This window comes from Sinocyclocheilus grahami, unplaced genomic scaffold (genome assembly GCF_001515645.1).
Source record: "Sinocyclocheilus grahami isolate Dianchi unplaced genomic scaffold, SAMN03320097.WGS_v1.1 scaffold2159.1, whole genome shotgun sequence".
In the NCBI taxonomy this organism is placed as follows: domain Eukaryota; kingdom Metazoa; phylum Chordata; class Actinopteri; order Cypriniformes; family Cyprinidae; genus Sinocyclocheilus; species Sinocyclocheilus grahami.
The window spans coordinates 29,343-46,943 of NW_015507338.1; the positions used below are offsets into that span (position 1 = coordinate 29,343).

At 36.1% G+C, this 17,601-nt stretch overlaps 1 protein-coding gene across 1 annotated transcript in view; it reads left to right on the forward strand.

The window, feature by feature from the left end:
- LOC107574242 (receptor-type tyrosine-protein phosphatase mu-like) overlaps window positions 1-17,601 on the forward strand; it is a 49,390-nt gene that overhangs the window by 24,523 nt on the left and 7,266 nt on the right. The window contains exons 4-7 of the mRNA XM_016260692.1: window positions 6,548-6,645; window positions 13,045-13,161; window positions 14,750-14,904; window positions 15,959-16,094. Coding sequence (XP_016116178.1) covers window positions 6,548-6,645; window positions 13,045-13,161; window positions 14,750-14,904; window positions 15,959-16,094 — 506 coding nt within the window. The remainder of the gene's footprint in view (window positions 1-6,547; window positions 6,646-13,044; window positions 13,162-14,749; window positions 14,905-15,958; window positions 16,095-17,601) is intronic.

A 17,601-nucleotide genomic window follows, 5' to 3' on the forward strand; every position in this document is an offset into this window, starting at 1 on the left:
ACACACACACACACACACACACACAGATAGACACACTCACACACAGACACACACTCACACACAGAGACACATTCACACACAGACACACACACACACACACACTCACACACAGACACACACACATACACACACACACACACACGCACACACACACACACACACAGACACACACACACTCACACACACAGACACACACTCACACACAGACACACACACACTCACACACACGCACTCACACACAGACACACACACACACTCATACTCTCACACACACACTCTGAATAAACTAAAAGCTGAATAAATAATATTTCCATTGATGTATGGTTTGTTAGGATAGCACAATATTTGAAAATCTGGAATCTGAGGGTGCAAAAAAATCTAAATATTGAGAAAATCATCTTTAAAGTTGTTCAAATGAAGTTCTTAGCAATGCATATTACTAATCAAACATTAAATTTTGATATATTTACGGTAGGACATTTACAAAATATCTTCATGGAACATGATCTTTACTTAATATCCTAATGATTTTTGGCATAAAAGAAACATTGATAATTGTGATAATATAAATTGTTGGCTATTGCTACAAATATCCCCCAGCGACTCAACACTGCTTTTGTGCTGCAGGGTCACAAATCTATACTCGCTTGCGCACAGCTGGGTAGAAACTGATTAGATGTAATCTGGATTACATAATTAGATTCCAAAAATTGAGTACTTGGAATTAGATTATATTACATTTTAATCAGACTACAGTTACTTTTTTATTACATGATTAAACATAATTCACAGAATAGCAATTAGTTATTCATAATTTATTGATTCTCCTTACTTCTTGTTGTTCATCTTTTTAATTTTTCCTTTCCAAAATAGCCTGCTGCTTATATGAATTCAGAAAGTCTAGTACGGTGACTAATAACACAGAAAAAGGAGACGCCACACATTTCAAATCATTTCATTTTTAAGAAGTGTTTTCTCAGCATTCAACATTGCATTGACTACTGATGTTCATTTGTATTTTTAATTATCACTCAGTGGGTTATTTATCCATGTATTACTGTGTCTTTGGAAGGATTTGTGTCTTTCAAATGCATTAATCAAATGCATGTTATTTCTGATTTATATGTAATGTGTGTGAAGTTCCCAAACTTAATTTTTTTTGTCAGCCGAACCTCTTTCACTAATATATTTATTTGAAGAACCCCTGAGATTCTAGGGTTAATAGGTTCAACTTAAGGATAATTTAAGTTAATAATTATAAGTAACAAATTTGCATGCTCATGGTTCTCTGAGGTTGGTTAATGGTCACATGACATGCAGGTAAACAAATAAAATACTACTTTTTTAGTAAGTGTTTTATTTTTGATTGTTGTAATTATTAGCTTTTTTTTAATTATTAAACTCGCAAATCCCTGCAGTTTCTTCACAAACCCCAGTTTGGGAAATGTTGATGTAATGTTTTGTTTAATGCAACATTCTTTCTCTTTGTATTTTTATATCAGTATGTTACAAAATTATGCTATTTAAATCAATGTGATAAACGAGTTAGGTCAAAAGTCATCTAAAAGTAATCAAAGTGTGTAACGTAATGGATTAGGTTACTTACTACAATTTTTCTCATGTAATTTGGACTGCAGTTACTCAGTAATCTACCCAGCACTGCACGTGTGTTATGTATTATGCATGTTATTGTCTTTGACAGACAGCATGTTAAAGCCACTCAGGCCATCATTTTCTCAGACACACACACACACACTCTCTCTCACACACACAGACACACACTCTCACACACACTCTCGCTCTCTCTCACACACACAGACACACTCTCTCACACACACTCTCACTCTCACACACACTCTCTCTCACACACACAGACACACACTCTCACACACACTCTCGCTCTCACACACACACACACACACTCAAACAGAGACTAAAATAAATGTACAAAGATCAGCAGCCGTCAAACTCAACAAAGAACAAAAAACAGTATAAAGGTTTCTTAGAAGTGTCTTTAAAGTGGCGAATAAATGAACAGAATTAAATTTTTTGGGTGAGCTCACATCTTAATGAGATTTGTCGTGTGTGTGTGTGTGTGTGTGTGTGTGTGTGTGTTCTCTGCTGAGGTTTGGAGCTGCAGCTGTCAGTCCAGTTGAGCTTCACACACACACACACACACACACACTCTCTCTCTCTCTGGCAGTAAGTGCAGCTCTGGACTCTCCGCAGCAGCTTGAGCTCACAGTTATTAGATCAGTGTAGGAAAACCAGCAAAAGCCAGTAAATCATCAGTAACTTTCCCTCGTTCATTAGTGCTGGTTCGTCAGTCCTCACTAGTGCTAGTGCTGATAGTGATAGTGATAAACCTCTAGTCCTGAGCATTAGTGTGTTCCAGTCGTGAACGATTCCTCAAATCAAACGTCTGATACACAACCCTAGCAACCAGCCAGAGCACCTTAGCAACCACATAACAACACACTGACAGTCTCAGCAGGTTGAGCAGCAGTTTCCTCTGGTTTTATTGCTCTAATTTGATGGTTAAATTGGACTAGTTTTAGTTAAAGCAGATGAGCAACGCTGCAGTGTGTGTGTGTGTGTGTGTGTGTGTGTGTGTGTGTGAGTGTGTGTGTGTGTGTGTGTGTGTGTGTGTGTGTGTGTGTTACAAACATGTAATATTAATGAGCACACAGAGACTTTCGTCTATCAGTGTGTTTTATATTATGCTGTTATTGGAGAATTCAGCTCTCTCTCTCTCACACACACACACACACACACACACTCCCACACACACACACACACACACACACTCCCACACACACACACACACACACACACTCCCACACACACACACACACACACACACTCCCACACACACACACACACACACACACTCCCACACACACACACACACACACACACTCCCACACACACACACACACACACACACTCCCACACACACACACACACACACACACTCCCACACACACACACACACACACACACTCCCACACACACACACACACACACACACCCACACACACTCTCACACACACACACACACACACTCTCACACACACATTCACACACATCAGATGAGAAATGGTGGGTTTCCAGAAATGACTGTCAGCAGCTCTTGGCAGCTGAAGTTTGTGATACGGGATGTGTGTGCAATTTTCCCCCTTTTTGGCAGAATCTTCAGACTTCAGCATAAAGTTTCCTCTTGTGTTTTACTCTCTTTTTTTTTTTGCTGAAACTTCTCCAATAAGTTCAGTAGCACATTTATTTTCCTGGTAATGTGCAGTTGAAGATATTCTGGGAATGAAGCCCCAGGTGCGCGTCATCAAGCGTTTGCGGTGCTTTTGCGTGTGAAAGCCTCTTGATTGGAGCGAGAGAAGCTCCTGCTGGTAGTGCTTCATATTAGTGCTTTTAGTTATTGGCATCAGTCTGATTTGGTCAATATTAAGATCCGATAATATCAGGTCTTATTTTAGCTTTTCTTTTTCTGTGTACTGTACGTTCATGCATGTTTCCTAAAAGATGATTGAAATAATCAAAGCAAAGTAGGGTTATGATTTGAACAGATTTAGCTGTAATTTACATCTTTTCTCCAGCGTTTCGTGACGTCCACATCCTCTATTTTATTATTCTTTTTTAATTAATTTATGTATTTATTTTGCACAGCATGTTTCACAATGCACGTTGTTGCACAGAAATGAATACTAATAAGAAATAATGAATTCCTCACATTTATCAGGTTAGAGCTGGATTACAGGATCATTTACATTTGAAGATGATAAAAACAATTAGTAATAGTATGTATGGCTTTGTGTGCGGTAATGCATATGTGTAAAGTTAACTGAATTTAGTCTTTCAGTTTGTGGTGATTATTGAGGCTTATGAAATCTGTAATGTTTTGGTTTAAATAAACAGTGTTCTGGTGTCGGGACAAATATAATTACTACTGGTAATGATTAAAATTACTTATATTGAGGTTTAAGATTTTAGTCATTGGTAGTTTAACAAAAAAGTTATTTAAAAATCATGCTATAATTCTTATTTACGTAATACTTACATAATACTTAAATTGATTAAAGTGTTAAATTAATATACATAAATTAATGTCCTGCTTGATATGTAAAATTATTTGGGGAAAAAAAAGCATTTAAAAAAAAAACATTTAAAAAAAGATATATAATAATAATAAAAATATATATATTTTTCATAATTCGATTTTGGTAATAATTTGAATTTGATTTCATTTTTATATTTCCTGTTTTCACTTAAGATTGAGTTAAAGTTTTAGTAATTTTGTTATGTTTTGTCATTTTTATTAGTTTAAAAAAAATTTCAATAGTTTTGTTCATTTTAATTTTTAATTTTACACTGAAAAAAAAATAGAAACGTTCACTCAGACATTTCTAGTAAATTTCACAAATAATTACAAGGAAATGGCAAGTTATGCTGAATTTTTAAGTAGAAAAAAAAAAATTATTGTAAAATGTACAACAAATAAATAATTATATTATTATGAATAATAATATGTGTATTAGTTTCGAGAAGTCCTTTTTTTACATTGTAGTTTTTAGTTTTTTCTAGCTAACGATAATATAAGTTTTTTATATTTTTATTTCAGTAAAAAAGTAAGAAGATGTTTTTATAGTTTTAGTTAATGATAAAACCCTATAATGTTGTCAGTTTTGTTTGAGCTCATTTTGAGGAATATCATTTTGTTCTGTATGTTCAAAAGACACCAAATATTCAAAGCAAGAGTAGCACTGTTTGATATGTGGTGATCAGTAGGTGGCGCTGTAGAGCAGAGTCTGTAAGGAATCAGTGAATCTGCTGCTGGTTCTGATGGTGAAGGAGCTTGAGCAGGTTCTGTTGCAGATCATTTGCTCGTGTGAAGCAGACGCTGCAGTTTCTGGAAACACCTCTGCTAGACTGGCACGCGTGTGTGTTTGTGCCGACGGTAACTGTTGAAGATGAGAGCGTGTGTCTGACAGGCTGCGGTGTGGCGTTACAAACCCACTCAGCAGATGTCCTGCTCGCCTCCCATCATCCCAGCGTCCCCTGAGACTCGTGGGCCGGCCGAGTGGGAGCGAGAGAAGACATTCGAGCCATCGAGGGGCGTTTCAAGCCTCACGACTGACGAACATGGAGATGCTCTTACAGCCTGAATGTGAACTAGTTCAGCTGAACAGCAACATACTGTCGTATCTTATACTGTCATAGAGTTTCTGAAAAGTCTGCTCTCGTCTTCATATTTGGGTTCCACGAAGCAGAGATTTTAACATTCTTGACAAAGTAGCATTAAAGGTCTGTGTGTGTTTGTGATTTAAAGGGATAGTTCACCCTTAAATGAAAATGTGCTGTTAATTTACTCATCCTCAGGCCATCCAAGATGACTTTGTTTTCTTCAGTAGAACAGTAAAGAAGATTTTTAGCTGAAAGCGTGGTTCTCTGTGAATCATAAGATGCAAGTCAATGGCTACCGTCACTTTGAGAGTCAAAAACACATCGACAGGCAACACAGAATTAATACCTGTGGCTCCTGATGATATATCGAGGTCTTATGAAGAGAAGCGATCAGTCTGTGCAAGAAACTGAACATTATTTACAGCATTATTAACTGTAATCCAGAGCCTCAGGCAAACGGTCCAGAGTGCTGTCCGGTTCATGAATGAATCATTCTTTTGAACTTATTCTTTTTAGTGAACTAGTTGAATCAGTTCATCGAATCAGACTGAATCAGTTCGCGGCTCGAGCAGCACAGATCTACAAGTTACTGAATCAGAAGTCACTTTCAGACGCCTGACAGTCACTCTGACTCCAAATGAGCCGAAATACTGTCGTATCTGATCCTGTGATGAATGAATCATTCAGTGCTGAGGAAACAGTTCGACTCGGACCGAAGACCGATGAGCCGCTGATCTGCGCATGCGTGAACCCAACACTTGAATGAAGGCGTCAAACGAAAGTTTTTATAGTTTCTCATGGTTTATGTAAAACAGTGAGCTGATGAAGACGAGTTTATTCACTTCATATGCTTTAGACACATAAAACATCCACGTTTCACATCATTATTGGGTGCTTTAATAATATAATTGAGCAAATGTTATGTCATAGGGCGATAGAAAATACAGTTTGTACAGTATAAAAACCATTACGCCTATGTAGAGTCCCCGTAAACCACAAATGCAAGTGTGTGTGTGTGAGTGTGTGTGTGAGAGAGAGAGTGTGTGTCTGTGTGTGTGTGTGTGTGTGTGTGTGTGTGTGAGAGAGAGAGAGTGTGTGTGTGTGTGTGTGTGTGTGTGTGTGTGTGTGTGAGCAGGTCTGAACTCACATTAAGAGCTCATAAAGCCATTAAAACACTTTTAATCATTTGTCAAAAGTAATTTTCTTTTTAGAGTCAGCACTTGATTAAAAACAACATTAATTCAGATGAATTGGTCCCATAATGGAATAACTCCTCAAAGGTTGTTCAATTAAGCTGAAGATGATGAAGGTGTGATTGTGTTTGAGTCGGTCGTGTGTTTTCTCTCTGCAGGACCGATGCAGGAGACCGTCATCGACTTCTGGAGGATGGTGTGGCAGGAGAACACGGCAACCATCGTCATGGTGACCAACCTGGTGGAAGTTGGCAGGGTGAGTGTGAAAGTGTGTGTTTGTGCGAACATCTGCATCACACATCATCTGCACTACAGCTGTTTGCTGAGAATCTCACAAAACCACAGCATCATCTCTGAGTTACATTCACAATCATATCAAGCCGCATGTATTTCTATAGCGCTTTATACAATACAGACTGTTTCACTGTAATAACCAGGAAAATAAAAGTGTTGATGTTGCAAGGTTCATCAGTTATGAAACAAACTCTGTTTCAGCTGTAAAGCAGCTCTACAGAAGACAATAGAGTCATTTTTCAGATCAGTTCTATTCAATAACCAGTGGTGAACAGTAGTAGAGTTTGTGTGTGTGTGTGTGTGTGTGCTTGGGTGTGTGTGTGTGTGTTTGGCTGGTGTCTGCAGTTCAGATGAGTGTGTGTGATCGACTCCCGCAGGATCACTTGCTGAGTAAATGATGCATTCTGGGCTTCATCAATGTGAAGTGGCCAGAAACTGATCAATGAAGCTCATTATCAGACAGAACAGCACAAACCGCCCAGTCTACAGACAGACTAGAGTTTTGTAGACTGACAATTACATTTCATCCTTTTACATAATAAAACATTTGTTTATTTAAAGCTGTGAATGAGTTTACATATTTCATCATTGGATATAGACACCTTTGAAATCAGCTCATTTAATTACAGTCATTAGCAGCTTGATCCATTTCATTATTATTAAAATTCAACATGTTTAAAAGTAGACCTGGATGCAGTAAGACTGAATAAACCTCATCATGACAGTTATATAAAGACTCATAATTTGATTGAGTCGTTTGCTCATATACAGTAGATCTGTAGAGGATGATTTCTGTTAAAAACGCAAACATTCAGTCGTGATGCTCATTATGCATTTGTCATTGCATTTGTTAATCATAATAATGTTGTTGATTCTAACGGTTGACTGATGCCGGATCAGAACGGATGGCTTTGATAATGCTGTTGAACAGAGCTTCAGTTCATGGAGGCTGTGATCAGTCGTGGATCTCCTCTAGTCCAGCTGTGCAGATGTGTGGTGCCGGTCTGTTATATGATGCTGATCTAATGTGGGCTTGAGCGGCACTGCTTCCCTGCAGAGACCCATAAACCCACCGCCGCGCTCCACTGACATCCATCTGCAGCCACACTCAGCTCTGGCATTCTGGAGGAAACTATCTATCTATCTATCTATCTATCTATCCTGCCATCCAGCCATCTACTGTTAATCATATGTCATACGGCACCTTTATTTCTATAGTGCTTTATACAATACTGATTCTGTCAAAGCAGCTTTAGAGTATTAAACAGGAAAATAGTTTGTCAAAAATGCAATTTTTGCAGGACAATAACAAACAAATTTTATCGGTTGACAAATTCCTACCGAATAATCATGTCATAATATATCGGCCAGCCCAGTTCCATCCATCCATCTTTAATCCCTCCTTCCATCAGTAATCCCTCCATCAATTGTTAATCCCTCCATCATCCATCCATCGTTAATCCCTCCATCCATCATCCATCCATCCATCATTAATCTCTCCATCATCCATCCATCGTTAATCCCTCCATCCATCATCCATCGTTAATCCCTCCATCCATCATCCATCCATCCATCATTAATCTCTCCATCATCCATCCATCGTTAATCCCTCCATCCATCATCCATCCATCCATCTTTAATCAATCCATCATTAATCCCTCCATTAATTGTTAATCCCTCCATCCATCATCCATCCATCCATCTTTAATCAATCCATCATTAATCCCTCCATTAATTGTTAATCCCTCCATCCATCATCCATCCATCGTTAATCCCTCCATCATACGTCCATCATTAATCCCTCCATCATCCATTTTTCAGCTAAAGTCAGTTCATTGATGATTCAGTGATGTAATCATCCAGTTCAGCTCTCTTCAATAGTGTCTGTGCAATCAGTCGAGTGTCCCTTAGTTAAGCAAGACAAAGTAACCAAAACTCCATCGGTGACAGAAATGGAGAAAAAACCTTGGGAGAAACCAGGCTCAGTCGGTGGGCCAAATCGTTCCATCATCCATCCATCCATCTATTGTTGAACCCTCCATCCATCATCCATCCATCTAATGTTAATCCCTCCATCCATCCATCCACCCATCATCCATACATCTATTGTTGAACCCTGCATCCATCTATTGTTAATCCCTCAATCCATCATCCATCCATCCATCCATCTATTGTTAAATCCTCCATCCATCATCTATCTGTTGTTAATCCCTCCATCCATCATCCATCCATCTTTAATCCATCCATCATTAATCCATCTATCTATTGTTAATCCTTCAATCCATCATCCATCCATCATCCATCCATCTAATGTTAATCCCTCCATCCATCCATCTATTGTTAATCCCTCCATCCATCTTTAATCCATCCATCATGAATCCATCTATCTATTGTTAATCCCTCCATCCATCATCCATCCATCTATTGTTAATCTCTCCATTCATCATCCATCCATCTTTAATCCATCCATCTAATGTTAATCCCTTCATCCATCATCCATCCATCATTAATCCCTCCATCGTCCATCCATCCATCTGTTGTTGATCCATTTATCGTTCCATCCATCCAAATGTTTAGTATGTTTTTTAAGATATTTGGTTCACAGGGACACAGTGTAAACCCCATAAACCATGTTTACATTTTAAATACCCATGTCATTATACACATAAACCATATATTCAAGCACACACACACACACTCTCTCCCTCACTCACACACAGATTCTGTCCTAATTACTGAAAGGATCCGATGGTTTTTCTGTCATCTGATCCCGGAGGAGGACTCTGAGATGGAGTCGTTTGGAGGCTCGTCTCAGCGGGAGACTCTCGTGTGTCTCCGTCTCGTGTCTCCAATCACATTCCGGCTCTAATGATGCTGGAGAAAATTGAATTTCTGCACTCTATGTATTGCTGGGAAAAAGCACGTGTCTCAATCCTCCATGCTTCTCTCTCTCTCTCTCTCTCTCTCTCTCTCTCTCTCTCTCTGTTGTGCTCGATGTCTTACTGTAAAGTGGATTTTGTAATCATGTTGTCATATACTCATTGACTATGTTTATTCGTGTTCTATTGGATGGGATAGCGTGTGCGGCTGCAGGCTGAGAGTTATTAGTGCTGCTGTTCTAATACTTCTGATTCTCTGCTGACTGGATTATATTGCCACATAATGAGGTTTTATTTGCGTTGCATGAGAAGTGTAATGGAGTCGCTCTGTGAGTGTCAGACGTGTGAGGTCGGGTATCATGTCACATCTGGAAGTGCAGAACACATTTAGCTGAGCGTAATGTGTGAATGAGAACATTAATGTGTGAATTACATCGCGAGAGATTCCTCAGGAACATCCTTCTGGAGACGCTTTATAGCAGTGCATTGCTGAATTCTGGATTCTGATTGGCTGGCAGATGTTTCAAAAGATGAATAATTAAGTATGTCCTCCCCCACGCTTCTCTCTCTCTCTCTCTCTCTCTCTCTCTCTCTCTCTCTCTCTGTTGTGCTCGATGTCTTACTGTAAAGTGGATTTTGTAATCATGTTGTCATATACGCTGTGCTTATGTTTATTCGTGTTCTATTGGATGGGATAGCGTGTGCGGCTGCAGGCTGAGAGTTATTAGTGCTGCTGTTCTAATACTTCTGATTCTCTGCTGACTGGATTATATTGCCACATAATGAGGTTTTATTTGCGTTGCATGAGAAGTGTAATGGAGTCGCTCTGTGAGTGTCAGACGTGTGAGGTCGGGTATCGTGTCACATCTGGAAGTGCAGAACTCATTTAGCTGAGCGTAATGTGTGGCTGAGAACATTAATGTGTGAATTACATCACCGGGAGATTCGACACCTGTCTCACTCATCAGGAGACGAGCGGACTCGGGAACATCCTTCTGGAGTCGCTTTATAGCAGTGCATTGGTGAATGGTGTTAACTCTGATTGGCTGACAGACGCTCCAGGTGTTGCTTAATTAATAAAGTACGTCCAGGTTTATTGACTAGCGATGGGAATTTTTCAGGAAATTGTTTTCTTTCAAAGAAGCACCATCATCTAGCCTACCAGCTTTAATACTGTAAGATTAGCTAGAATACTTCATATTTTCGTTTTAATTTATTTATTCTACTAACAAAACTTGATTCTGATTGGGTGACAGACGTTCCAAAAGTTGAATAATTAAGTATGTCCATGTTTATTGACTAAGGATGGTTCTAGATCGATTTCTTTTTAAGGAACCACCAAATAAGTCATCAAAACTTTTAAAATATAGCCTGCCATAATTTTTTGTTAACATTAATTCATTCATTTATTTATGGAAGACAAAATGTGCATGTAAAAAATATTTTAAAATAGAAAGAAAACTCTTTTGTAAATAGGGTTAGGAATGGAATTCCTGGTTTATTGACTGGGAATTTTCAGGAATTTAATGATTCCAGGTTTGTTTATATTAAAGAAGCACCAAATAATTAATCAAAACTCTTCACATAGACTACATTAAAATGTTTTTTAACTCTTTTAAAAATAATGATTAAGGTGTGTAAACTCACATTAATTAAAAGTGTAAAAATACTGGTTATTTTTATTTTATTAATAGACTTTTAATGAAGCACCAAATAATTCATTGTGCTTTCCTATGAACTACTACTGTAGCATTTTTGGTCACATAATTACATTTTAATTATATTAATTTAATTACTTGCAAAACTTCTTGGTAAAATCCACATCATTGGTGAATTCTTGATTCTGATTGGCTGACAGATGTTGATTAATGAAATATGTTCAGGTTTATTGACTAACTAATGGGAATTGTTTGGAATTTAATTATTCCTATTGCTTTTCTGGAAGCACTAAATAATTCATTTTAATTAGTAGCATATGGCCTACTACTATAACATTTGAGGTCACATATTTAATTATTGTAATCAATTTTTTTCTTTAAAAAAGCTTGTTTGTAAAAAAAATATTAAAATAAAAAATAATAATGATTAAGGAACGTTAACACATTAATTGAAGATTGCTTTGATTTGATGCTTACACCTCTTGACATGTTAGAGTCATTAAATGTTGCAAATGAATAAATGGTTTTCAGAAACAGATGAAACTACTGATAGAGGTTTATCTGTGGTTGCTGTGGCAACAGATGCTGATCCGTGATGCTCTATGTGTTCAGAAATCGAATCAATAGGAGTTAAGGCTGTTGAAATGAGAGCGTATGGAGGACGATCCTCACGGTGCATTGATCTGAACATCAATACGTGTGTTAATCAGGAGCACGATGTTAATCATCACCGCCGCTGAAGGGTTCATTTAATGTGATCAGGTGACATTTCAAACTGAGCGCTATCACATGCATCCATCACAGACGAAAGGTCAGACACGGCGAGCTTCGACAGCATTTACTCCTCAGAAAGTCACTGTGAAAACATTTTCATCATTCGTCATCATAACTTTTCACAAATCTCGTCTCAGTTCAGCTTAGATCGACAAATGTTGTTCAGATAACTTATTTCAATATTTTGAGTTTCTGTTGAATAATCTAATCTCTTTGTATCGACTCAAATTTGTAGTTTAAATAAACTCAAAACTTGATTTGTTGTTTCAAATTTTGCATTGTTTGATCAAAACGTGTTGGTTCGGCTACTTAATGGAAGTTAAACCAACAAATAATTTTACAGTGTAGTATTTTTCATATCAAAACTGATCGGCTACTGTTAAAAAACAATTTTTTAGGATTAGTTAACATTTTAAGTTAACATTTAACATTGTTAACATTTTATTTTTTAAGTTATATGAGATGCACCTCAATTTTTAAGTCATAGTTCAGTATAGTTTAAGTTGAGATGACTTCTACAGCAAATTTGATTATAACATTTATATGTAATATAAACTTGCGATTCTGAGAAGAAAACTCCAGAATGTGATAATCTTGATAATAAAGATAATCTTGCATGACAAAAATTCAGAATTATGAGTTAAAAAGTTGCAGTTATCTAGTTTTTATATATATATATATATATATAAATTCCATAGTGGGGGGAAAAACAGAATTGTGAAAGGTAAAGCCAAAATTCTGAGAAAAACAGTCTGAATTGCAAGTCGCAGTTACTTTTTACATTTTTTATACTGTTGCAGAAACTTCCATATTTTTTACTATTTTGTATCATTTTTATCTAATGCACTTTGAATTTCCATTGTGTATGAAATGTGCAATATAAATAAACATGTGTTGCATAAATCAGCTTATTTGGACAGTTACAGAAGAAACAGCAGTTCTGAGCGTTGCGAGCCGGACTCGAAGCTGTGCTCCTCTGATGAAGGTCTGTGTGTCTGTGTGTGTGTGTGTGTGTGTGTGTGTGTGTGTGTGTGTGTGTGTGTGTGTGAGGTGAAGTGCTGTAAGTACTGGCCGGACGACACCGAGATCTACAGAGACATCAAGGTGACGCTGATCGAGACGCAGCTTCTGTCCGAGTACGTCATCAGAACGTTTGCGGTGGAGAAGGTGAGAGACGCTCTTAAATACGAGATAGATTCGATACTTAATTCTATAAAGTGCATCGTTTATAGTAAGGGAACGAAACTTTGCAAATGCTTTAAAACCCTCAAAATACACGTCATTCATTTTTTACCATTATTTTTTAAGAGATATAACCATTTGTAAATAAAAATGTTACATGTTTTGTGTTTGGGTCATTTTGATGTATGGAGTACAATTAGTGCCAAAAACGTCAGTAAAATATATTTCCCCATATCTCACACACTTTGGGACTGAATTTTGCTGGTAAATATGAATATGTACGTCTATTGACAAACCATTGCATATTTTTTAGCTACACTCAGAAAATAAGCTACAAGTACCTTTTTAAAAGGAACACTTTTGTACCTTTTAGGTACACTTTGGGTACCAATATGGACCTTTTAAGTACAAAGGTGTGCTGTTTGAAAAACCTTTCTACCTTTTTTCTGAGAGTGTATTGATGAACCTTTGCAGCAAAGAAACTGATCACCTTTTTTAATCTGAACGTGAAAGTTTATGCAAGTAAAATGAATTAATTTTGTTTGGAAACAGTAATATTTAGGTTGTTTTGATGTGGTTTTGTTAGAAATGCACTACCGGCCAAAAGTTTGGGATCAGAACGATTTTAAGTGTTTCTCTTCTGCTCGTCAAGGCTGCATTTATTTGATCAAAAATACAGGAAAAAATGTAATATTGTGAAATATTTTTATGATGTAAAATAACGTTTTTCTATTTTAATATACATTAAAATCTAATGTATTTCTGTGATGTGCAGCTGTATTTTCAGCATCATTCCTCCAGTCTTCAGTGTCACATGATCTTCAGAAATCAGTATAATATGCTGATTTATTATCAGTTGCGCTGCTTCATATTGTTTTGGAAGCTGTGATACTTTTTTTCAGGATACTTTGATGAATAAAAAGTTAAAAAGAAGAGCATTTATTTAAAATAGAAATATTTTCTAACAATGTACACTACTGTTCAAAAGTTTGGGGCCAGTATATTTTTATTCTTTCTATTTTTGAAAGAAATTAAAACTTTTATTCAGCGAGGATGTGTTAAATTGTTAAGAAGTGATAGCAAAGATTTATATTGTTAGAAAAGATTTCTATTTTGAATAAATGCTGTTCTTTTTAACTTTTTATTCATCAAAGAATCCTGAAAAAAGTATCACAGTTTCCAAACAGATATTGTGCAGCACAGCTGTTGATAATTCTAATAATAAATCAGCATATTATACTGATTTCTGAAGATCATGTGACACTGAAGACTGGAGGAATGATGCTGAAAATACAGCTGCACATCACAGAAATACATTACAGTTTAAAGGATATTAAAATAGAAACCATTATTTTATATTGTAATAACATTTTGCAAGATTACTGTTTTTTTCTGTATTTTTGATCAAATAAATGCAGCCTTGACTTCTTTAAAAACATCACGATGTTATTAAATCATTTAATAAATTATTACATCATGTAAGTCATGAGTTATTCAAAAGCTCTTGGCTAGCTGCTGCTGTAGTTTTGTGTGTGAAAGCGAGGCGATGATGAAGTCTCTGTCCGTTCTGCAGCGAGGAGCTCATGAGATCCGTGAGATCAGTCAGTTTCACTTCACCGGCTGGCCGGATCACGGCGTTCCGTATCACGCCACGGGTCTGCTGGGATTCGTGCGCCGGGTCAAAGCCAAATCCCCCCCCAACGCCGGACCCATCGCGGTCCACTGCAGGTGCCACGCCACACATGAGCGCTTGCATTTCATTTGTTCTTGTTGTTTTCACTTATTCTATTGTGTTTTGGATATGTTTATAATTTATACAAGTATATTTTTCTCATTTAAAAATATTAGATTTGTATTTATTATTTAAATTGCCTTGAGAAGCTGCTTCTGTCTATATAAAAATGAAGTTTATTATTATAAAATGTGACTCTGGAGCACAAAACCAGTCATAAGGGTCAATATTGTGAAATTGAGAGTTATGCATCATCTGAAAGCAGAATAAATCATCTTTCCATTGATGTATGGTTTGTTAGGATAGCACAATATCTGAAAATCTGGAATCTGAGGGTGCAAAAAAATCTAAATATTGAGAAAATCATCTTTAAAGTTGTTCAAATGAAGTTCTTAGCAATGCATATTACTAATCAAACATTAAGTTTTGATATATTTACGGTAGGACATTTACTAAATATCTTCATGGAACATGATCTTAACTTAATATCCTAATGATTTTTGGCATAAAAGAGAAATGTATAATTGTGACCCATACAATGTATTGTTGGCTATTGCTACAAATATCCCCCAGCGACTCAACACTGCTTTTGTGCTGCAGAGACACATATGAATCTATGTTCAGTTTTTGCGAAATGTAAAAGTATAAATAAAGCACATCATGAAACACTCATTGTAATAATATTGAACAGAAGTTACTGTTATTATTATGTTAACACTATCAGTCAAAAGTTTGAAATAATTCAATTAAAATAACAATTATTTAAATTAAAAGAAGTTGAAATTGAAGTAGTGCTGATTAGTTTTTTATATGTTGACATTACAATCAAGTAAGGAAAGTTGGAACTAATGTAAAAGTTGCTTGAAACCTCTCAATAATACATAAAACTTATAATTATGAATTCATGACAGTGATTCTGAGATGATGTAAACACAGATTCAGCTGAAGGTCTTTGTAAACCGATGCTGCAGTGTAGGCTGATTTGATTGTGTTTCATCCCTGTGTGTGTATCTGTCGACCTGAATCTGCGTTTTGATTGGTCGCTCACAGCGCGGGGGCGGGGCGAACAGGCTGCTTCATCGTGATTGACATCATGCTGGACATGGCGGAGCGGGAAGGAGTCGTCGACATCTATAACTGTGTGAGAGAGCTGCGGTCGCGCAGAGTCAACATGGTGCAGACCGAGGTACTCCTTCCTCACCTTTGACCTCTGACCTCTGACCTTCACCTCACTGAGCCTGTCAAGTACATGTGAAAACACTGAGAGCATTCATGCTGTCTGAATAATAGATGTTATTATTTACACAGTTCAGTGTGTTGCAGTGATGCTGTTGGTTACACTTTGAAATATATTTATATGATATAAAATAAAAATTGTATAAATATATTTATATTATATTTATATATATATATATATACAATAGATATATATATTATACATATTTATATTTATATAAAAATGTATAATATTCTAAATATAAAAAATTTATATATATCAAATTAAAAATTAAAAATGGTACACAAATAAATGTGAAGTGAATTATATACATTTTTAATTAATTACATTTATATTTATGTGAAAGGTTAAAGGTTTAAAACAAACCCTGACACACAAACACGGTAAAAAAAAAAAAGAGAGAATAGAAATGTATTTTTTAAAGAGAGGGAAATAGGAACAAAATTCAGTGTTCTTTTCAAATATTTATTTTATTATAATTTACTTTTATGTGTTTATATTCATAATGTATTTATATTAAATAAAAAATAAAATTTACAATTTAAATTTGAATAGAACTTTATTTTTTGTTATTTATATTTATATTTATATTTATGTGAAATTAGAGGTTTAGAACAAACCCTGACACACAAAAGAGAGAATAGAGACTTGAAATAAATATATAAGAGTTGTAGGGCTAAATTCTAAGTTTTATTTTGTTATAATATTTATTTTGTTAATATTTAATTTATTTTATGTATTTATATTATAAAATTGAAAATAAAACGTAATTATTTTAAAATAAAATGTAATTAATAATACTAAAATTATTTTTTTATTTATATTTCACACAAATTAGATAGAATAGAGGCTGTAAAAAATAAAATAAAGAGAGATAAATACAGAGTTCTAGCGAAATATTTATTTTGTTATATTTTATTTTTCTGAATTTATATTATAAAATTAAAAAAATATATTTTTAATTAAATATATTTATATTTATATGTAAAGTTAGAGGTTTAGAACAAGCCCTGGCACACAAAAGAGAGAATAGAGATGTTTTTAGGGATAAATATGGTTCTAGTATAAGAGGAGGTAGAACAGAAAGCTGTAGAAGCGCAGTGAAGGCACTCGTGTGTGTTCCTCCTGATTCCAGCACGCCAATCACGCCGCTGCTATTTTAACCTGTGAAGCGTCTCATAAACACTCTCAACCAAGAGCCGAGCGGCCCGATGCAGGTGCTTATAGAGCCGCGATGTGTTTGAGGAGCGAAAGCATATTATTGCGCTTGGTTTTTACACTCAGCTCCTGACGGGTTTCTGCAGCATCGCTCGGATCACAGGCATCACTGCGTTTAGTGAGAAGCACAGCCTGATTCACCCTGCTTAAGTTCAGTGACCTTCAGACATGTGTGTGTGTGTGTGTGTGTGTGTGTCTGTGAGAGAGTGTGAGTGTGTGAGTGTGTGAGAGAGAGTGT